Genomic DNA, 24770 nt, shown 5'->3' with positions numbered 1-24770 from the left:
TAACATAGCTAAAATATAGCTTAAAACTCTCAGAGCACTCACATGTGCACTATTCATTAGCTACATCTAGCTACAAATGTATTTTACATATGTATTTTTTTTTATTAATTTCTCACTCCTCTCTCATCTCTTTCTTATATTTTATATGTTTTTTTATGAATAAAAAATATTAAAAAATATAATATTTAAATGATGTAGAGAAAAAAAAATAAAGAATCTGATATATGATGTAATATAAAATGTTGAGGTAAAATAAAAAAAAAGTTTATACTTTTGTAGACCTTTTGTTTTGTCTTATTACCTGTTTGGACCCTGTATTTTGACAAATTACTTTTTGGACCCTGTGTTTTCTAAAATAGTTCAAATAGACCCCTAAACCTGATTTTGATCAAAGTTTTTTGAACTAAAATCACAAATAATTCATCAAACTAACAACTCAAAACAAAAATACAGTCATTCTGCCTAAAAAATGTGTTGTTATACTCAATTTTTTTCATCAAAATCAAGTTTAAGGGCCTATTTGAACCATTTTACAAACACACAGGGTCTAAAAAATAATTTGTCAAAACACAAGGTCCAAACAGATAATGAGACAAAACACAGGGTCTAAAAATATATAAACCCTAAAAGTTTTCGTGAGGTACTTTAAATATAGAGTAGAGAAAATGGTGTGAGTGCTCTTAAAATGCCTTTTTCATCATATGAGCTATAGTGACTCAACATTGTATCTCATATATAGTACATCATCAAATGTAGCTAAAATTTAGAGCTACTTCAAAAATATTTTAATACTTATTGTTTTACTATATAAATATAGGTTGTGCACTACCACGGTGAATCATACAATTTTGCACATGCAAACCTTAATTTTTTTTACACGATGGTATTCATTGTACTCACAACGAACCTCCCGCAAATTTTTAGGAAAAAATGAATAATTTAGGGTACCGAAAATAAGGTATAAAACAATATTTCAGCACCTTGTTTGGAACCCTATTTTGGCACTATAAATTATTCAAATTTTTCTGAAAATTTAGAGGATGTTCATTATGACTACTATGAACATCGTCGTGTAAAAAAATTGGGATCATAACTTATATACGTGTGTAAAAATGTATGATTCACCATAGTAGTGCATAAAAAACGTACACTATTATAATTGTTTATATACATAAATATAACAATTTTATTCATTGATTTCACTCTCTTTCTTTCTTTTCTTTTTATTTTATTTACTCTCTCTATCTTTCTACCTCTCGATATTTTTGGATATATATATACATATATATTGTACCCCAAAAATACGAGCCGAATTACTCAGCACGGGATACAACTGGCAGACAAACGTAAGAAGAAAGCGTGCAACTAGAACATCTAGCTAACTTTGGAGTAAGCAGCTTAAGTCAAACTTGACAGCTTATGACAACCAGATAGTTTCCAAACCGCCTCTTGTGCCAACAACTTAGTTCGAGATGCGAGAGAACCAGATCGCCTTCCTGAAATTCCGAGCGTGACCTGTATCAGTTCAGATTAGTTCTTCGATCCCCAGCTCTAAGGAAGTGTTCAACTCGCAGAAGCCTGATCATGACGCACAGTGAAGAATCCCAAAAGACTCGGAGATTCCTTATACACTCATTAATGCTCAGATATTATTCTGTATTGGGGGCATAAAATCAATAGGCATTAATGTATTTATATAAATGAGATGTTACCCAAAAATGTATGTTACCATATTTATGCATGGTTACCCAAAACTGTCTAGGCATAATTCCCTATAAATACAGGGGAGAATGAACATAAAGGGGGATGAACATCTTGTATACCGAAACTCTAGTGAAATTGTGACAAACAATCTCATGGTGAGAATAAAACAGATCAATAAGAGTGACTCGTGGACTAGGTGGATTTTAATCATTGAACCACGTAAAAGTGTGTGAATGCTCTTAATACTTTTTATTTGTCCAATTATGGTTTGGCAAAAAGTCTAATCTCTATTTTTCAGATCCCTTAATCTACTATTGGCCAAAAATCGCGTCAACAATATATATTATCTCTTTCTCTATATAATTAAATACCCGACATTAAAAAACAATATTTTAATATATTATTATTTTTTAATTTGATTTGGCATTCAATTATATATACTTTATATTGTAATAATATTGCAATATTAGTAGTTTGAGAAAATATATAGGCAAATATTATAAATATTAAAAAATACAATAATATTATTAATAACTAAAGAAAATACTTAAAATGAATAAAATATATTAAAAAATATAATAGATAAAATAAATAAAATAGTATTTTGCTGATTTATTTTAAAAGATAAAGTAGAGTATCCATTAAGAGTGTTATAACACTATTTACTAAAGCATCTAATAATTTTTTTTATATTTATTCCATAATTATTTTTTACCAAAATAAATATGCAAAAAAAAAAAACTCTTATTATCGTGGGCAGTATATTGTCATACAATTCAATGCACCCAAGAGATAAAATATATAACTTTTTTTTTTAAATATTTCATAATTACTTATTTATAATAATATTTTACATGGTTAAATTTTTTTTCATAAATTAATTAATGTCATGAAATATTTTTATAATTTAGAATAATTACGACTATTTTGTGGCATATATTTTATGAAGAAAAAATTTATGCTTTATTTTTTAACCATATAAAATATTATTAAATTTTAACTTATTTTTTTCTTTATTTATTTACCTAAGATTAGATAAAGGATAAATACAATTTTGGACCATGTGTTTTGCAAAAGTTACTGATAGGACCCTATGTTTTGTTAAATGACACTTCGTACTATGCGTTTTGCAAAACGAAATAAAATAAAACACTGGACACGATTTTAGTCAAAATATTTTTCAATGTGACCAAAATACTCCTGAGTTTTTTAATTAATGAATTAATTATATAATACAAAATACATTTTAAAATAGAAAATAAATTAAATTGATTTTAAAATAAAATATAATTAAAACCAAAACTTTGAATCTAACTCAAATATCATCAACAACAATCTTAAAAAACATTAAAACTAAACTCAAATTATTAAAAATCAACAATATCAATCTTTAATATCTTTATCAAAACCAAATTTGTAAACTCTTGAACAATAAGGACAATTATTCTTCCTCTATGCTCCATAACCAGATATGTGCCATCTCGTGTTGCCCATCTCGGAGAAGAAGCTGTTGAACCTCTATAGTCCTCGGATCTCAACCTCCTCCCATCGCATCGTCAGATCTTTGCCTCCCTTAGTTGCCTTTGCGTCGGATCTAAGTGTTGCCGAACCTCTATAGTCCTCAGATCTCAGCCTCCTCCTATTGCCTCGTCAGATTTCGCCATTAACAGAGTCCCAAACTCCAGCAGAAGAAGATGTACCAGAGAAGAAGAAGAAGAAGAAGAAGAAGACTGGCAGAGGAAGAAAATAAAATAATTAATTAGATTTATTTTATTTGTGGCTTATGTTGATGTTTTTATTTTTATTTTAGTTTTAGTTATGTGTAATTTTAATTTTAATTAAGTTTTATTTAAGATTTTAGTTTAATTAATTTAGTTTAGGTTAAACATTAAAGTGTTAATTTTTATTTAAAAATTTTTGAAGTAAATATTATGTTTTTTTATTTATTTTTAATTTTTAATATGAACAATTATTTTAATATAATTTAAAATTCAATTATTAACAAAACCTAAGGGTATTTTCGTCATATTAAAAAAAAGTTAGACTAAAATTGGTTCTATGGTACTATTTTGATTCATTTTGCAAAACATAGTGTCCAAATTGTCATTTAACAAAACAGAGGGTCCGATCATTAACTTTTGCACAACACAAGGTCCAAAATAGTATTTACCCTTAGATAAATTGTTAGGAATTATTATTTTTTAAATTATATAATATATATTAAAATATTCACCTCTTTCACAATAGGCTTATAATTGTATACCTATAAACTACCTATAAATGTAATAAGAGATCATTCCTTAGGTAGTTATTTTGGTAAAAAAAGAGAGTAAAAATCATGAATAAATCATATTCTAACTATATATGTGGGGAAAAAATCTAACACTAATATAACTACGGGTTGGTAACCATTTGGTACCCTGTATTTTTGCAAAGTATCATTTTGGTACCCTCTGTTTTCAATAATGCTCATATGGTACTCTGTATTTTAAAATCGTACATATTTGGTACCATAAATTCAAATTTAATTAATAAATTTTTACTAATTTAATCAAACTGTTGTCAATTATGTAAGTTCCAAATTTAAATTTAATTACTTAATTACATATAACTGATGACAGTTTGATCACATTGACAAAATTTTATCTATCAAATCTGAGTCTAGGGTATCAAATATGTATAATTTTAAAATACAGGGTACCATATGAGTATTATTAAAAACAGAGGGTGCCAAAATGATACTTTACAAAAACATAGGATACCAAATGAGTGAATTCCCTATAACTACTAACAAACGTTTCAATAAAAAAAAATCAGGGATAAATCCACTACTTATTCGTGAAAAGAAGTTAAAATGAGTGTTGTAAATTATGACATAGTGAAACTCATCTTTCCAAAAAGGGTTTATACGTTTTTGGACCTTGTGTTTTGACAAATTACTTTTTGGACCCTATGTTTTGTAAAATAGTTAAAATAGAACCCTAAACTCAATTTTGATGAAGAAAAAACTGAATATAACAACATTGTTTTTAAGCAGAATGATTTTATTTTTGTTCTGAATTGTTAGTTTAGTAAATTCTTTGTGATTTAGTTGGGAAAACATTGACCAAAATTGGGTTTAGGGTTCTATTTTAATCATTTTACAAAACATAGGGTCCAAAAAGTAATTTGTCAAAATACAGGATCCAAACAAGTAATGGAAAAAAATACAGAGTCCAAAAAAGTATAAACCCTTCCAAAAAAGAAGTAAGTTATTGCATAAATCACTAATAAATATAGTGGCGCTTTGCGTAGTTTGATAATAATACAAAATTATATTTATTTAATTATTTTATAATATTTTTTATAAAAATAATATAATATAAGTAAGATCATCATTTAATGTTGTCTCAATTTTTTTTTTCAATTACCTAATACTTTTTATAAATCTTATATTATAAAAATTAGGAACTATATAAAGTATCATAATTTTTTTATTCTTTATCTTTTCTCTTATACGATCAATACAAAAGATAAATTATAACACGACAAAAATAAATTAATATTATAGAATCTTAATTTCCTTTGAGTATCTTGAACTTATTAATATGTTAGAGCATGCATATTTTTTCCAAACAGACTCAATATCACCACACCATATTAAAAAAAATAGGTGATACAATATATATAGATATATATAAAAAAAAATTATTGTTACACTATTATGTCATATATCACTACTACAAAATTGACATAGGACGATGGTTTTAAACCATCGTATGGACTCTCGCACGTCGGTTCTAATACCGTCGTCCCATGCAATGTCATGCCATGTAAAGCATGAAACGACGGTTTAAATAAAAGTGTCATCTCATGTCGTACATGAGACGATAGTTCCTATACAAACTTTGTCTTTTATGGTACATGAGACGACAGTTTCTGTGCAAGTGTCATCCACTGAAATAAATGAGACAACAGTTCCTACTCAAGCGTCATCCTCCTGCAATACATGAGATGACAATTTATGTGCAAGCATCGTCTCCTGCAATACATAAGACGACAGTTTTGTGGAGACCGACGTCCCATGTAGAATATGAGAATTTTTTCATTTCTCTATTTTCAACCACTAATTCATTCATAATTTCCTGTATAATTACAACATAGTGAAGACAGAATCAACAAGCAGACAAAATCAATAGAACTCAGTATGTTTCAAATCTAAAAATTACAATATCAAAATATACACTTACAATAACTATGTAAGTGTTATCTAAAAACTACAATTAGTATATGATAGATAAACAATTGCTTGAAGAAAGCACAGCTGAGTTGATATTTCTTCATCAGGACTTGAAGTGTTTGAAAGTACAACATTAGTAGCAGACAACAACATGAAAGATGGGTACAGGTTTCCCTCCTGCCAACTTACAGTTCCTACAGTGTGTTGCAGACTATTGTTATCGATATATCATGCCTTGATAAGAGTTACATAAACCAAATAAAGTGGATGCATACCTCCATTACAGGCCCGGATGTTGACTTATGAGTTATAGTGCATTGATCATGATCGTGACCAGACAAGATAAGTACCTGAAAAGAAGTACATGTTAGTGATTGCTCAACTTGAACTTAAACTTTTCATGGACACAATATAAAATGTCTAAAATCAATAAATTAGCTCATGCTTTTTCATTGCAAGTTGAGACCATAGTTGCACATGAGGTCAAGATAGTTGCCTGCGTGTCTATAATGTGTCAATATCTGCCTAAAGTCTGTATTGTACAGGTTTGATCAACTCCAGTAAGAAATCTAATGACTCCTCAGAAATGTAATTCTGGTACCTATTTATTTGAAACAAAGATCAATCCGAAAGCATCTACGAGGTCACCAACTCAAAGTAATATTTTAGGTGCACATTTTGTAGAAAAGCAATAATATAATCAAACATTATTTCTCTATTAGCCGTGTGCGTCACTCGCTGAAATCAGAAACAAAAAAGAATAACAATCAGATACATGTGAAAAATGTTGACAAAAATAAAACCATAACAATTATTCACAACCACTCTACATAAAGGTTATGATATGAAGTAATGAATAATGAAAAAAAAAATGTACTAATAGGAAATCAAGAAAAAAGAACAGATAAATCAATACCTAGTTGATAACTGGAGATTTGCAATTAGGCCCACAATATGTCCAATCACGTCGATACAATGGAATATGGGTCAATAAAACCCTTGGATAAGATCAAACAACTAAAACATGCAGAATACATAAATGAGTAAATTATATTGTAACCACAAACTTAATAACACAAAATAAACATAAGTCAACAATCTATACCAATTGATACATTCTTGACAAATTCCAAGACGAGAAAGCTTGATTCTTTTGATGATATGATGTTGATGATTTACCATTGTTAACTAAAGAATCCAGTCATCTACACTCTAATACAAAGTCATCTAAATGCCATCAGAGCAATAATAAATCATTTTACATTATACAAGGAATGCAAATTCCATGAGAAATTAAGATCAATTATAGTAAAGATGCCAACTACAAGGAATAATTTACTGGTTAATTGATATTAAACTTCCATGTCCAGGAAAAACAATTGCTTGGCTGACGTCACATTCATTATTATCACATCCAAATTTCAGAGTTCAAACAACAATTATATGATAGATAAACAAAAAAAAGTTGCTTGTTCTCTTTTACCATCTAAAGTTTGGGCATCAATGGCAGTAAATTCTACTTCTACTGCTGTAAATCGATAGTTTCTCTTTCCAAACTCCTGATTATAAGTAGAACAAGGAATATAATTAACAAAATAATCATAATTGTTTGAAAATGCACGACAATTTATAGAATTAAGGTGCTTGATTACCTCTAGACTATGAATGAGGTTACTTTCATAGCCAATGTCATGGTTTCTAGGAATTAAGTAAACCTTGACATCTCTATGCTTTCCTTGCTTACCCAGATAAAAAAATGTGCTTAAAATGGCTTAAAGATTCCTGCCATCTATTAAAACAAATATTTTAATAGCTAATCTATATCGTGAAACATCAAGTAGATATGCTGAAGAAATTCTATTAGAAAAGTTTTGAATAAAGTGAACCAGTAAATCATATAGGTTGTCCAGAACATATTTGCAGCACACCAATACTTTTAAGTCATGTTTGAAAAGTGGAGTAGAATATGATATAATTTTTTTCTATATATATGAGAAAAATTAATTCAAAAACCAAATTAATCCACCCAACAAAAGATAATGTCTCATTGAGAAACTTATAACAATTTTATTTTATCAAATTCTATCTTCGTATATATCATTAATAAGACAAAAATTTACAACTTTGAATATTATGTTGTTTTTTATTTTTTTTCTTTTATTTTTCTTAATCAAATTCAATACTATTATATTGCATAGGGAGAAAAAAAAATCAAGCTACAAGGAAAAAATTCAATAATAAGAAAAATGATTAAAAAAAACTCAAGTTAAACCAAATGATAAAAATGATGTATACATATACAATATCGATGTGTAGTAGCTTAGTTTGATAACCATACATTGTGAATTTGCTAATATATTTCCAAATATGTTTTGACATTGAATATGCAGTACATAATTAATGAGACATAATCAACTAACACAAAAAAAGTGCAAACTAAAAAGCTAGTTATCTTTTGCCCAAATAAATAAAAAAGGCTAATCATCAATGAAGTAGTTGAAATAGATCATAAGTTCTTGCTTAAATTAATAAGGGAAAGAGAGGAATCATAGCTTTTTATAACCTGTAGACGCTCAGTATTCCGCGCCCATAAAAGAACCAAGCACCGCGAGACCGGCCCGAATGCCCAAGCTCACAGCCCAGCAGCATCGGCCTCGCGTGGCCTCGCGTCCGAGCGAGGCCCCACCTCCTCCTGGTGCACACCCCGCCTCGCGTCAGAGCGAGGCCCCTACTGCGAGCCCCACCTCGCATCCGAGCGAGGCCCTTGATGTGCGCGCACCCCACCTCACGTCTGAGCGAGGCCCTTGGTGCGCTCCGCCTCGCATCCGAGCGAGCTCCCGCCTCGCGTCCAAGCGAGGCCCCTGCTGCGCGCCCTGCCTCGCATCCGAGCGAGGCCTCTGATGTGCGCGTGCCCCGCCTCGCGTCCGAGCGAGGCCCCCTGATGTGCGCGCTCCCCGCCTTGCATCCGAGCGAGGCCCTTGGTGCGCTCCGCCTCGCTTCCAAGCGAAGCCCTTGGTGCGCACCCCGCCTCGCGTCCGAGCGAGGCCCCTGCTGCGCGCCCCGCCTCGCGTCCGAGCGAGGCCCCTGCTGTGCGCCCCGCCTCGCGTCTGAGCGAGCCCTCACCTCTCGTCCGAGCGAGGCCCCTGCTGCGCGCCCCGCCTCGCGTCCGAGCGAGGCCCCTGATGCGTGTTCCGCCTCGTGTCCGAGCGAGGCCCCTGATGCGCGCGTGGCCTCGGTGAAGCACCCTTGGCGTCGCACCTCGGCACCGTAGCCTCGCACCTCAGCAGATGTTCAGCCTCACGCCCTTAGTGAACCACGCTTTCGCATGGCCACGTGAGAGGAAGAAGGCTTCGTGAGCAGCTAGGGAGCCGTGTCGTCAGTAGGTCTTCCAAGGGGGCCTCGCGAAGGAGTAGGAGACACGCCACCTGGCAGCCACACGAGCGGAACCATGCACCAAGGGAACCGCACCACCAAGGGGGTCACAAGGAGGGCGTTTCGCCACGCCTCCTTAGACATCCGTCAAGGCCACATGCCTATCGCCTAGGCTCGTGGGTGACGTCGGGGTGCTTCAGGCATCTCGTGCCAAGGGCCCGAGATCTCCACCTCACGCCAGGGCCATAACACACACCAAGGGTCCCATTCCTTACACCTGGAGACCCCTATGCTTAGGAGATCCAGTACGAGTCGAATGGGACATACTTGTACGACCTAGTACTAAGTACGGATACCAGTGCCAGTGAGACTGCTGGGGTAAGAGTCATGGTCCGTACGTCTACGGCCATAGGTCAGAGCCGACACCACTACCTCCTGCGCCACTACGCCTGCCACCACTCATCAGACATGGGTACAGACAAGTAGTGGAGGCATTCTCCTGACACCTGCTCCTGTGCTAGATGTACGACCACAACCTCTGGAGCCACTCCCCTGACATAGTACTTATGTACCCTATGGTCTCCTGGACCACTATGTACCTAAGGCCATTAGAGCCTACTATAAAATGAACTCTAAGACCACCTGAAAGGGGGTTGGAAATTTTACTGTAGCAGAGTTTTGAGTGTGAATGAAAGACTGAATTCTCCATTATTGTTCCATCATTGTTCTTGAGTTTTTGTTTTTACAGCTTTCCAATTAGCGATCTTGATTTGATAATTTTTCCAACTTAACTTAGTTGACGAGTTCTCCCAGGGAATACTGATCCGAAATACCACCTGGATGCGTTTAATGATCTGATGAAACTGAGGGGGATTGGAAGTGGTGCCAGGTGCCATTACTTCGCTGTTACTCTGAAAGGACCCGCCTACAAATGGTTTAAAAGACTAAGGCCGGGGTCCATCAGGTCCTGGCAACAGTTTTCTGACGAATTCCTCCAACAGCACCATGCCGTGCGAGACTACACGATGCCAGGCACCAGCCTGGCCAACGTGAAGCAAGGGGAGAATGAGAGCCTAAAGAGCTACATTCACCGGTTCAATATGGAGGCCGCAAAAGTGGGGAGCCTAACGCGTCGAGAGTTAAAAATGGCCATTACCGCTGGAGTGCTCCCAGGAAGCAAGTTGTGGGAAAACATGTTGAAGAGGGAAGTCACCGACTTAGATGACTTCTATGAGAGAGCGCAGAAGTACATCCGTATGGAGGATGGCCACGCAAACCTAAAGGCGGGAAAGGAGGAGCCCCACGTGAAGCCCCCAACTAACGACGGGTCGAACGTAGCAAAGAAGAGAAGGGCATACGATGGATCAAGAGATGACCACCAGAGGAGAACCAAACATGGGAATGATCACAAGCTAGCGGCTTACACTTACTACACAGACCTCCAGATACCAGGGAGCACATTTACCTCACCAATGAAGATCGAGTTCCTTTCAAAAGGCCCCCACCAATGAGAAAGGACCGGTCCAAAAGAGATCCTAGTAGATACTGTCGGTACCACAAAGATACCGGACATACCACGACAGAGTGTATCCATTTATAGGAAGAAATTGAGGAACTCATCCGTAGGGGACATTTGAGTAGGTATGTGCGCAAGGATAACCAGAGGCCAGAAGGAGGAGTGTCCCCGCCGCGGGCACGTGAGGTGGCCCCGGAAGTGCAAGGAGAGGTCAGGACTAGGATTTGGAGGCGATTCTAGGAAAGGGCGAGACAGGTATGCCAAGGAGGCCCGACGAAGTCCACCACATTGTGTTTTAAGTTTGGAACAACGCCCCCCGAAGAACTTCAAGGGCGAGAATGACTCAATAACTTTCACTGAAGAAGATGCACAGGGGGTGCACTTCCCTCATAATGCCCCCCTAGTGCTAACCGCCCAGCTAGCTAACATGAGGGTACATCAGATCATGGTGGATAACGGGAGCTCCGTGGACATCTTGTATCGACAGGCGCTGGAAAAGATGGGGTTGAGCCTCCGTCTCCTAAAGCCTTGCACTACGACTTTGTATGGGTTCACGGGAGATTCGATGCAACCCCTGGGGACAATCGAATTGGCCCTCACCATGGGGGAGCAACCCAGGCAAACCACCATAATGGCTAACTTCGTCGTGGTAGATTGCACCTCGGCCTTCAATGCGGTATTAGGGAGACCCTCCCTGAGAGAATTGAAGGCGATAACTTCTGTGTATCATCTAGCCATGAAATTCCCTACGCCCTGGGGGAGTAGCATGTGTGAGAGGGGAGCAGAAGGAAGCGAGGGAATGCTATAACATGTCCCTCCGCGCAGCCACCAAACCATCCATGTCAATGACGATGGCTGTGCATGAAGGAGCAACTCACACAAGTTAGATCCGCACAAGATGGGACAGGCTACGGAGCCTTTCGAGAAGTACTACCAGCAAGGCTTCAGCTCTTAATGCCAAAAGAACCTATGTTTAGCTTGTTCTTCGTTATTGTAGTAAGAATCAAAGAGGCTGCCCTAGGTAGCCTCCTACTTAGATGTAACCCCCCCCCCCCCCTTTTTTATTTTCAAAGTTAGATGTAAACCGCGTTCTATGAATGAAACCGTTTGCTACTTCCTGTGTTTATTTTCTTCGCTGCACGAGCATCAGCCAAAGTGCCTGCCGAAATAAATTTCACCAAGCACTTGGGGGGCAGGACAGGGGGCAAGAACATGCAGCCAGCAAAAGGGCTCCTAAAAAGGGACCCTCTAACGGAGGATCCTAAAAAGGTCCCCTTGCCCTCCTAATTCCTAAAGAGGGACCCTCTAACGGAGGATCCTAAAAAGGACCCCTTGCCTTCCTAACTCCTAAGGGAGACCCTCTACCAAGAGGATCCTCAAAAAGGACCCTCCATCAGGAGGACCCCAAAAAGGACCCTTCAACAGGGATCCCAGGGGGACCCCCTATATCAGGGCCTTAAGCGAAGTCTTTACAAGGCATCTCCTGAGATCACAAGGATTAGCTACCCGTGTGAATATCAAGGAGGCCTTAGGGACTCACAAGAAAAATATATGGTATCGATGATAATAAGTCTAGAGCGGCCACCAAGCCGTCTAGCCAATAATAAGTCTAGCCATTATATGGTGACGACAATAATAAGTCTAGAGCGGCCGCCAAGCCGCCTAGCCAAAAAGGATCCCAAAAGAGACCCTTGTAAAAATAGTACTATGCATAATGACGAGAAGGACGCTTCTCGCAACAAATAATAAGCGCGCGCAAGAAAAACATAAAAGGATAACTACGACCCAAGGGGTCAAAATATCCTTATGAAAGCAACCAAGAGGCACCAAAAGAGGTCCCAGCGAACCCTTTCACATGGGCTCCAAAGGACCTCCAGCCTGATAGATAAAAGAGGGGAACCAACTAAACCCCGGGCTTAAAAGGGCCTCTAATGCAATAGAACAAGAGATAAACAGCAACATATGTATTTATACATTAAAAAAAAAAAGTGTTCTCGGGATAGTACAAGAGTTACTAACAGAAAAGTAGCACTGGTAATGATGTTACAAAATAAAAAGAAAACAAAAAAGGAGCGAGACTATTTCAAGGTCTCCCGTAGTGGGCACTCCACCAGGCCGCTCGGGCAACGACCTGTTCGCCAAAAGAGGAGAAGTCGAAGTTGGGATTCTGCTTCCACACATTGTAAAGAGCATGGTCTATAGACTTGCGCTCGGTTATGACCCTCTCCGCCTCCAAAGAAGCCCTCCCCGCCTCCCAGGAAGCTCTCGCCGCCTCCCAGGAAGCCTTCTCCGCCTCCAAGGAAGCGACCTTCTCCTGAGCCGACTGTAGTTCAGCCCTAAGGGCCTCAACTTCAATCCCCAGTTGAGTAACCCTCTCCTACGACGCGGTCGCAGCGGCCTTGGCCCCCCGGAGCTCGCGCTCCAAGCATCTAGCCTTGCCCTTTAGCTCCTTGATCTTGGCCTTCAGCTTCTCCCTCTTCGAGTCCAACTTGGCATACTTAGTCCGGGCCTTTGACAATTGGACCTTGGTTGTACTAAGCTCATTTTCGAGCTCCTGGACCTGGGCCATGAGGCCGTCCCTCTCAGCAGTAGATGCAGAGAGGACGCCGGACGAGTCAGCATGCCAAAGAGACACGATGTAGACCTGCACAAGAAAGTCAATGGCGTCAGCAATAGGTAACAAAAAGGAAAACACATGTACACCTATACATAATATTAGTCAACACAAGGTGCAAGACCTCACCCAGGCCGCGGCACGCCTTAGGATTTCCCCAAGATCTGGTTGGGTCACATTCCCATGACCTTTCCAGTCAAAGGTAGGGAGATCCGAGGCAATCTGAATGAAACGCTGGGCATAGGATGAGGCCATCCTAGTCACCCAAGGCTCCGCCTCCCTGCTAGGAACATCTGGTTGGACAGGAACGGATGATCCACTCGCCGAAGCAGGAGGAGGCGCAGTGAAAGGGAAAAACTGGAACCTTGGTGCATTAGAAGGGGGCTCCGCGAGGTTGACATAATCAGCGTCCGGAAAGCCAATATCATGAGGGACCTGAGGGAAGGCATCATTGCCATCAAGGCCAGGAGGAGCGTAACATCCCGCTGCGGCCTGCGAGTCCGGAGATTGACAGGCCATGTCCTGGTCATGGGAATCGTAAGGAGGGCATCCTCCGGGGGACAGGGGGCGCTGATGAGACCCCCCACATTCGAGGGGAACATCCTCCATCTCCACCTCAACCTCACCATCGTGTAGGGACGGCCCAGCCGGCATAGCCATAGCCTTCTTAGACCCAGTAACTGACCACAGGAACTTGGGGTTAGAAACCAGGGACAATTGGTGGCGGTTGAGATTCGCCACAGTAAATAGGATTGTTGCCTTCTTCAGGGCGGAGTCTGCAGCAAGGAGTTTTCCTATGGCCTCCGCCTCCGGCCCAATGACCGAGGGATCAGCAAATTTCCCTACAAGAACCACGGCAATGTCAGTACAAGCAAGAGTGCAAAACAGTAAGTTCTAATAAGAAGAAGAGAAAGACCAGGATACTTACTAGGGCCGGCGCGAAAGCCTTCACGAACCGAGAGAGGCCCCTCTACCCAGAAAAAGTCTTGTTTCCAAGGCCCTGTGTTGGACACCGAGCCCTCTATTAAGGGAAGCTCACTGTTGGCCTTCTGCAGGTAGTAGAAGCCCTTGGACTTGGGCACTCCCATAAGGTTATACAAGGAGTGCACCTCCTGCACCGTCGGGGCGCGTTGGACGTTATCCTTGAACCAAATGAAGAGGCAACTTAAAGTCAACCAACTGTTGGGCGACAGTTGAAGAGGGGCCAAATCAAAATAGTTGAGAACCGCCACGAAGAACGGGTGCAGAGGAATGGTGCCACCCGCCTTCAAAATCTGCTCACTCAAAGCCACAAAGCCCTTCTCAGGGCGGTCGGCCCAACAGGCCTCCTGAGGAACATGCAGGGCGTATTCTGGAGGAGCCCGGTAGTGCTTCACGATTGCCTTCAATTTGTTCGGAGACACATGTGACACTAGACTGGACGCCAGTAGGGGGGCGTCGTCCTCTTCCTGGGCGGACACCTGTCTGCGTGCTTTCGACATATCTGCAAAATCAAAAGAAATATGTGAGGAAGGGGCAGAACACTTAACCCTCCATTTTTTCTTCCTAGCAAGAGTTTTCCATCGAGGGAGTGATGGGGGAAGCACTAAGCTAGGATAAACTGAGACTAGGGGCTGGGAAGAGGAGCTAGCAGCCCCATGACTGTCATCAGGAGAAGAGGGAGTAGGAGGTTCTGGCGGAATGTGTCCCTCCATAAATTCTAACTCCCACCGTAATTCAAAAAGGGTCGTCCTAAGACGCACTATATGGTCACTAAGGCCCAGGGGTGAAGGTCCTCCATCCCCTCTCGACACCGAGTCTATTTCGCTCTCCACCACCCAAATTTTACGTCTAAGTTCGGTCATGCACTCAAGGTGGCGGATGCGGGCTTGTCTTAAAGAGTCATAGTCCTGGTGAGGGTTGCCCTCAGGGGACTCTGAGTCTGAGGACAGGTCAATAAACTCAGCCCTTGGGGGTATGTCGGACGGGCCGTCACTGGCCATGAAACCGCGTCCCAACAGCAAAAAGGGGCTCACGTATAAACGAGTGGAAGGCTACAAAACACAAAGGAATAGGCTTAATACCTCTAGATGCAAACGCCCTAAATGGCCTACTACAGGATAAAAAAAAACAAACAAACAAAGAGGAGGGGCGTGCATATGGTCAAATTCACTACAAGCTCAGACTAATGCACCCCATCCCAAGTACTGCTAGTTTAGACCCAATAAATATATATATATATAAAAGGGAGAAGGAAAGAAAATGTACCTCAAGCGATTAAGAGAGCGAAGTTGGGGTCCAAAGGAGGTCGAAGAGCGAAAAGCACCAAAGAATCGAAAATGCGCGTCTGCAAGGATGAACCAGAAAGATGTGTTAGTCATAAGATAGAAACACCATAAAACTAGCTCCTATGTAAAAAAAAAAAAAAAAAAATTATGAAGTAAATAGATGATGATGAAAATGAAGTAAAAAAATTAAAATAAAAGGAACTATGGCAAAAATGAGGTTGTGAGGGGTTGAACCCCTCACCTCTTGAAAAAAGAAGGACTCTCCAAACCAATAAGCCAAAGGAGTAAGGTGAAAATATTAGGCCATGCATGAGGGCCTATTTATAGGGATCAAGGTGAATAGTCTACAAGAGCACCTAAAGGTCCTCTCCTAGACTGGGGGGCAAGTGTAGACGCTCAGTATTCCGCGCCCATAAAAGAACCAAGCACTGCGAGACGGCCCCGAGTGCCCAAGCTCACAGCCCAGCAGCATCGGCCTCGCGTGGCCTCGCGTCCGAGCGAGGCCCCACCTCCTCCTGGTGCACGCCCCGCCTCGCGTCAGAGCGAGGTCCCTGCTGCGCGCCCCGCCTCAAGTCCGAGCGAGCTCCCGCCTCGTGTCCGAGCGAGGCCCCTGTTGCGCGCCCCGCCTCGTGTCAGAGCGAGGCCCCTGATGTGCGCACGCCCCGCCTCGCGTCCGAGCGAGGCCCCCTAATGTGCGCGCTCCCCGCCTCGCATCTGAGCGAGGCCCTTGGTGCGCTCCGCCTCGCGTCCGAGCGAGGCCCCTGATATGCTCTCGCCCCGCCTCGCGTCCGAGCGAGGCCCTTGGTGCGCACCCCGCCTCGCGTCCGAGCGAGGCCCCTGCTGCGCGCCCCGCCTCGCGTCCGAGCGAGGCCCCTGCTGTGCGCCACGCCTCGCGTCCGAGCGAGCCCCCGCCTCTCGTCCGAGCGAGGCCCCTGCTGCGCGCCCCGCCTCGCGTCCGAGCGAGGCCCCTGATGCGTGTTCCGCCTCGCGTCCGAGCGAGGCCCCTGATGCGCGCGTGGCCTCGGTGAAGCACCCTTGGCGTCGCACCTCGGCACCGTAGCCTCGCACCTCAGCAGATGTTCAGCCTCACGCCCTTAGTGAACCACGCATTCGCATGGCCACGTGAGAGGAAGAAGGCTTCGTGAGCAGCTAGGGAGCCGCGTCGTCAGTAGGCCTTCCAAGGGGGCCTCGCGAAGGAGTAGGAGACACGCCACCTGGCAGCCACACGAGCGGAACCATGCACCAAGGGAACCGCACCACCAAGGGGGTCACAAGGAGGGCGTTTCGCCACGCCTCCTTAGACATCCGTCAAGGCCACATGCCTATCGCCTAGGCTCGTGGGTGACGTCGGGGTGCTTCAGGCATCTCGTGCCAAGGGCCCGAGATCTCCACCTCACGTCAGGGCCATAACACACACCAAGGGTCCCATTCCTTACACCTGGAGACCCCTATGCTTAGGAGATCCAGTACGAGTCGAATGGGACATACTTGTACGACCTAGTACTAAGTACGAATACCAGTGTCAGTGAGACTGCTGGGGTAAGAGTCATGGTCCGTACGTCTACGACCATAGGTCAGAGCTGACACCACTACCTCCTGCGCCACTACGCCTGCCACCACTCATCAGACATGGGTACAGACAAGTAGTGGAGGCACTCTCCTGACACCTGCTCCTGTGCTGGATGTACGACCATAACCTCTGGAGCCACTCCCCTGACATAGTACTTATGTACCCTATGGTCTCCTGGACCACTATGTACCTAAGGCCATTAGAGCCTACTATAAAATGAACTCTAAGACCACCTGAAAGGGGGTTGGAAATTTTACTGTAGCAGAGTTTTGAGTGTGAATAAAAGACTGAATTCTCCATTATTGTTCCATCATTGTTCTTGAGTTTTTGTTTTTACTGCTTTCCAATTAGCGATCTTGATTTGATAATTTTTCCAACTTAACTTAGTTGATGAGTTCTCACTGTCAACATAACCAAAAAAATGATTTCAAAGTTCAGATTGGTCATCCACTTATATCCATTAAAAATGCAGATCATCAAGCACCGAAAATTCCAAACACCAAAACAGATACATGCTTTCAATTCACAAACCAAAACACCAAACACCAAATGTCAAATATCAAACGCTTATACAAGTTTTAATCAATACAACTTTCAGTCAGAACTAATAAATACCATCAAACGTAAGAGAGCCCAGACTTGAAATCCATCTGAAATTTCCAAAAAAAAAAATCAAAATCAAGCTTATTACAAAGCTTTTACCTTTTTGCATTTTCTAGACAAACAAATAATCCATGCAGATGCAGTGTGTATCCAGAAGCTTTACTCTAAGAAATCCTCCAATTTAATTCTCTATAGCTTTTCTAATATAAATGGAGGAGAGAGCATTGTAGTTACATAAAACAAGATAGTGTTTCTTATTCTGGCTAGGAACATTGATTCTTTTAAGGAGTAGACTTTAAACACAGCAAAAAATACAAGAAATTCTACCATAACATATAAGTTGTACACTTTCTGAGGTAGTTGAAGATGATTTCTGAGTACTTCAAATGAACATGTGCAGTACTTGTCAACAACGCCTTTGTTTTCTCACTGTCATTGGCACCATTCAATGAGTATGAAGCATGATGATGTTGCATTAGCAAAACAAATTCAGTTTTTAGTTATTTAACCATAATAGACTATCCTAGCATATATAGTTAACACTCAGAAGAAGTGGAAGCCAATCAGTCTCCACTAGTGCAGCCCCTACAACCACAATGTACACACTCTATAACCTTCTCCTTTCTCAGATGTTTCAGCGCTCGACACACACATGTGGTAGCAAAGTTATGATCTCGGGGCTGCATGCACCTCAAGCAGCAGAGGCGTTCATAACCAGGCTGCAATTCAACAAAAAAAACCATTACATTATGGAAGCTAAATAATCTGAAAAGAGAAAAGAAAAGAGAAGAGCTTGAAAAGCCTGCCTGCATTTAAAGCAAAAATAAAAAGGAAACGTGGGCAGTTTAGTTTTGATGATACAAAAAGAAATATATCAAGTTTTAAGTTATAGGAAAAATTTATCGTTTAGTGTTGTTATTATCTCCACACAATTACACATTAGAAAGAAACTAAACTCGTCCTAATGCCTCTTTCTCTACACTACTTATGCCCCTTTTCCTTGCAAAGACAAGGACTTTGTCTACGATCAAACACAAAAGCAAAGAGGGGAAACAATACTATAGTTATCACTGATATTTTTATATATGCAGAAGTAAAAATTATCCTTTTTTTTTTTGTAAAAAAGGGAATGCATCTCGTAATATACTACATATTTTGTTTTATGTGTTAGACTACGATTTAATATACTCTAGACATGGTGTGATATGCAGGCTTCCAATAATTAATAACCAACCATTGATTCGACATACAGGGATGAACGGAATGCATCACATAATGGGACAAAACCCAATCCCATACACACATATGTTCAGGCTTATATACTTAGTTAGTCTTATAAAGTATTCTACTCTACATTGTTTTTTCATATAAATATATATATGTAGTCCACCCTAAGATTAACAGCCATTTTTTGAATACAAATAACGATCTTAGCAAGTGCAAACAGTATCATGTTCAAATAAAGTGTACTATAAACGAAAATTCTTCCATTTTGCAATAATATTACGGTCAGCGTAACCTTGGTCGGTCTAGACAGAACTCAAACAGCTCCTTAGATATTTCCTTTTGCTGATGGTAAAGGTAAAAAATGTAACGGCTCTTCTGATGTGCTATTTTGAATATAGGCCACAAAGCCTCACACTTTCTCTTGCCATCATGGGGATCATTCTCAGCTGCACAGTACAAAATACACAACAAAATGTGAGCTTCATGATTTTCTTGTCAATACTCAGAAGTTTTTTAATCATCGAAAAGTTCATAAAACAGAGAAAATAAGTACATATAATTATGTGTTGAAAAAAAAAATCAACCTTCTCTCATCTTTGATTGTAGTTCACGAAGAGTAGGCTCAATCAATGATTTGATTCCAATAAACGAATTGTGATCCTGATCTGTTTTCATTGGCCCTAATGATACAAAGTACTAGGTGACACTTATTATAGTAATATGTGTACATACTTGCTGATTTTTAATTGAGAGACTAACAAAATAATTGAAATAATTTATGAATAGCACTTGAATAAAAAAAAAAAACAGAGTTCTTTCATCAATTTATTAACATTGTCATATACCTCCTTCAGAACAAGATATTAACTAACCCATATGCAGGAAACCATCTATAAGCATTGTGGTGGAAGAATCTGCATAACAGAAGCAAATATAGCATAAGAACACATAAGAATAAATCTATTAATTAACTAATACAACATGCAACAACCAATGTGATGATCAAAAACACATATTCTTATCGTTTTATTATTGAATTATATGTTAAATCTTCAAAACTCAAAACACAAAACACATCAAACCAAAGTAATTGAACCAAATTGAACAAACCCAAAAAAGAAATAAATATCTACTTCACAATCTCATACCCAAATTACGCACAGAAAATGAATAGTTCCAAAACAATCTAAACAAACAAAGAAGAAACAAAAATCAATCTTGGTGTTGTCAAGACAACTCTCAGCTGTAATGACACCATGAACACCCAAAAATAATTCCTACACAATATCAAGATCCTATAATGACACCTTAACACCAATAATAAATATTTATGCACTCCAACTCAGGAAAAACAATGAAACAAACAGCTGGTATGCACAGAAAAGAATTAAAAACAAAAACTCTTCAAACAAGTTCTTTAAAATTCAACAAGAACCAGCACTTCAACAAGAACCAGAGTGTATTCTCTTAATTAAAAATAATTCCAACACAAAAAAAATATATTGACTATATTTAATGTATTTTCTCCATATTAAATTGAATCTGAAAAAAAATTACCTCATAAACAATTGGAGGTCTGCCTAGTTTGCCCCATGGTGGCCTGGTTCTTGCATCGGCAGGGTCGCCTGGTTCTTGCCGAGGCTGAGTGTGAAGGAGAGAAGCTCGACATTATGAAGAGAAAGACGAGATCTGAGTTCTTGTAGAGGCTGAGTGAGAGAACGGATCGAGGGGGCTGAGTGTGAGAGAGAATAGATCGAGCGAGTGAGCGTGAGAGGAAAACGATTGAGAGGCTGAGTTTGAGTGAGATCCAGAGAAGCCAACTGGTAGAGACTAGATAATTAAACGTGTAATACACAATTAGGGATTTTTCTTGTTTTGTTAATTTCATTTGGGGCTAAGTGGCTGTGTATTTCAATTTTTTTTTTTTTTTGGCTAAAGTTTCATTATTTTATTAGACTTATTAGACGTGTTATACACAATTAATTTATGTCACTCATTACTTTCAAAAAAAAAATTATGTCACTTATTAAACATGTAAAAAAAAATTTCTCTTTCTAAGGAATAATCTTTTTTTACAATATTAAATTTTTTTTATATAAATTATTTTTAGTTTAAAAAAAATAAGAAACATGCATGAGTAACATATCTTAATATTAGACATATAATGTTTTTATTTGATTTAAGTTTTAAGTATTATTAATATAATATAATTAATTAAAAGTATAATATTATATATAAAAATTTAACAACTAATTAAAGTTTTAATAGATATGTCTAGACAATATTTTTTATAAATATTAAAATATATATGTGATCCAATAATATTAAGACCCTTTAAAAAAGGCTTATTAGGATTTTTTTCCCCCGGACTATTACCACTACCAAATCGTTCCTCCTGAATTTTTTGGCCTATTAAAAATTCCCCCTGAACTATTCATGTTATTGAAATGTGGGACTTCCGTCCACTTTTGCTAACTGAATAGTGATATGGCGACACTGGAGTGCTGATGTGGATTGCTACGTGTATAATTTAAAAAAATATATAGAATTTTACCCCCCCAAACTATTACTGTTGCCAAATTATGCCCCTCGAATTCTAAAATTTAAAATTTAAACAATATTTTGAAAATTAATAAGAAAATATAAAAAGCATTAAACTAAAAAACCATTTAAATTAAATTAAATCATACAAAATAAAAACTTAAGGCGACACCAAAGCTGAATGTCGCAAGGGACCCATATGAGCCCAGTCTGTCGACGATGTCACTACCCTCATTTTGACGCATGCCCAACACCCAAGCCAATTTTTTGTCACCATCAATTTTTTTAAAATTTTTTTAATGATTTTTTCATTTTTTTTAATATTCAAAAGATTGTTTAATTTTAAATTTTTAAAAATCAGGGGGCACAATTTGGTAATGGTAATAATTCGGGGGGCAAGAATCCTATTTATTATTTATATTATAAACGAAGCATTGACGTGGTAATACCACATCGGCCACCAAACTGCCACATCACCATTCCATTAGCGAAATTGGACGGAAGTCCCACATTTTAGTATCGTGAATAATTCAGGGGGAATTTTTAACAAGTTAAAAAATTCGGGGGGCACGATTTGGATTGGTAATAGTTCGGGGGGAAAATCCAAATAAGCCTTAAAAAATAAAAATAATAAGACGACGCACACGAGACAACGTTCTGAGTAGAACTGTCTAATTATGCTAAAAATAAACATGTGACGAAATTCTTCTAAGAACTGTTGTCTAATGTAAGTTTTGTTGTGCACGGCACGATGGTTCTAGAGAGTCAGTCATCATATGTTTATTTTTAACATGAGAAGACATGTCTACTAAAACCGTCATCTCATGTGTGTCATCTAAGTACAGTTTTGTAGTAATGTATATTCATTATTGTTACAATATATATTTGTCATTTTTTCAATATATAATTTAAAATTTAAATAATATAAAAATATATACTACAAAATTAAATATATAAATATAAATAATATGTTAAATATTAATATAAATTTGATGAACTCAAAAAATATATAGATATAAATATATATATATTGTTGGGAAAACTTATTCAGGATCTTGTTTATTTTCATATAAATCTTATATTAAATATATTAATATAAGAAAACCTAGAACATGTTTCTAAAATTGAATTCATACAGAGATAATGATAAGAACACTTAGATTATTGTTCAATGGAATGACTGAGTCATTCCTTTAGTTTATCTAACCCTTGTATCCTTTATGTCGTAGGGTATCACCAAGAAACTGAATTGTTCTTCAATTTTCTTCACAACCTTCCAAAGTATCCTTAGAATCACCTAGACTAGAATGGGCAATTCTCAATACATGAGATAGATACAAAGAGAAGAAGAATAGAAGAGAAAAATTAAGGCTTAGAAAATGACTTATGTTGTAGAGAGAATCTAAAACCTAGAGCATCAAGACTAGATCTTCAGATCTTCTCAAAAACCAGTCTTTCTGTCATCTAAAAATATATGTTTTAAACTCTCACTTGGCATTCATTTTATAGGCTCAATTAGGTCATTTATTTTAATTAAAAAATCAATAAAATAATAGATAATATCAGCCTAATGGTCGAAATTATCATGGGCTTTAGGCCCATGAAATTTCTCATTTAATTATAAGTCCATTAGACTTAAAATAAAAGCATGTATTATTTTCTATTGATTTAATTAATTAAATAATTATTTAAATTTTTTATCAAATTAATTATTTATAATTTGAACATTAATTTAGATACCAATTTATTTTAATTAATAAATCAGCCATAATTTCTCTTTTCTTCTCTAAATTACATAACTCTGTGAAACTTTCCAAAATTGACCTGGTCAACTTTGATAATTCTAATTGGTATTTAAATCAATTAATTGAGACTATCTACATGATTTTATCCAAGGTATAGTGGGGACCATCGGCCTATGAAATCAAGGTCCAATAAGTTATCATAAATTTAACAAATAAATTTATTAACTTATTGATTCCTCGTGACTCCGCTAAAAACTCAGAATTGCACTCTTGAATTCATAGAACGCTCTATAACCAATATAGAGACGTTATTAATTATACATTGTTACAACCATAATTGTAACTCAATCCTCTATAGACGGTCTACAATGAGATGGGACTAAAATATTGTTTTACCCCTCATTGAATTTTATCCTTAAAACACTTAGTTCCTTGTAAATGATATTTCAGTAAACTAATATTAATTACTGAAATGAGATCTCTATCATTTAGCACCTTGAACCAAACTAAAAGGAAACCATCATTTCACTTCTTCATCAGAAGCTATATATGTTCATATCTATGATTAACACTCCTACTCAATTATACTACCGAGTTCCCAAGATGTAAGTATGGACTAGTCTGTATGGTAAGTTAGTGACAAACAAGTCAAAGAACTTAAATAATACAATCAGGTAGAATACTAACCACTCATAATTGAGATTGAATTAACCTATGATCAACTATATGATATAACTAGAATAGATAATAATAGTATGTTTACTTATCCTTTCTACTGTCAATATCGGTCCAGTCTGATGTAACAAATACATCCGATCTTGTCTACTTTGCTAATGTTCTAGAAAGAACATAACACTACGATGTGTAAGTAGAATATATCGTAGATTGACAAGTCAGTGTAAATCATGTGCACTGACTAATCTTAGAACTAACTTATTTTGAACATATAATCATATTTATATTCGACTGTGATTACATCACTATAAATATGATTAGCTATATGCTCGGGACTTAATAGAAGTTTATATTAAACAAATAATCATGAAAATAAAACATGTGAGCAAAGTGATTGACTAAGTCAAAAATTGATTTCTATTCTTTTATTGATAATGTTGACCTGTGAAATTGGCCAACGGTCGTATGTACAATATACGACACCTTTTGAACGGAATGAATATAATATACGACAGAGTACAAATATCTAAACAAAACACACAGGAATTTATAGTGGTTCAGCCCTGCTCTTCTGAACAGTAATAACCTAATCCACTTAGTATTTGTATTGAATCGCTCGATAGACAATTACAAAGATAAACTCAGATTTCACTCGTCACAAATTCGCCCAAAGGATCGATCCAAAAAGTCCTGAAAAAGAGATCCCTTGAAACGAAG

The 24770-nt window shown here is 38.4% G+C and overlaps 1 protein-coding gene and 1 long non-coding RNA gene across 12 annotated transcripts; both read right to left on the bottom strand.

The window, feature by feature from the left end:
* Positions 1-5781: 5781 nt before the first annotated feature.
* On the bottom strand, positions 5782-21017 carry LOC133807257 (uncharacterized). Of its 11 annotated transcripts, XR_009879235.1 has the most exons (12): positions 20650-21013; positions 19938-20006; positions 19677-19772; positions 19385-19538; positions 18193-18584; positions 17878-17912; positions 7576-7712; positions 7407-7482; positions 7029-7135; positions 6840-6940; positions 6199-6661; positions 5782-6117 (listed from the first exon to the last, which is right to left on the bottom strand). It is a non-coding gene; the product is annotated as an uncharacterized LOC133807257 (long non-coding RNA). The 11 variants fall into 11 exon arrangements; XR_009879232.1 differs by having other exon boundaries at positions 7029-7482; positions 20650-21015; XR_009879236.1 differs by having other exon boundaries at positions 6199-6273; positions 6525-6661; positions 6840-7482; positions 20650-21014.
* On the bottom strand, positions 12697-14256 carry LOC133804952 (uncharacterized). Its single transcript, XM_062243059.1, has 2 exons — positions 13555-14256; positions 12697-13455 (listed from the first exon to the last, which is right to left on the bottom strand). Exons 1-2 carry the CDS (start codon positions 14083-14085, stop codon positions 13189-13191), a joined length of 798 nt encoding a protein of 265 aa, XP_062099043.1. The 5' UTR covers positions 14086-14256; the 3' UTR covers positions 12697-13188.
* Positions 21018-24770: the final 3753 nt, after the last annotated feature.

This window comes from Humulus lupulus, chromosome X (assembly GCF_963169125.1).
Source record: "Humulus lupulus chromosome X, drHumLupu1.1, whole genome shotgun sequence".
Lineage (NCBI taxonomy): Eukaryota > Viridiplantae > Streptophyta > Magnoliopsida > Rosales > Cannabaceae > Humulus > Humulus lupulus.
Note: the sequence above shows the minus strand (reverse complement) of the source record. Positions and strands in the feature narration are given on the sequence as shown.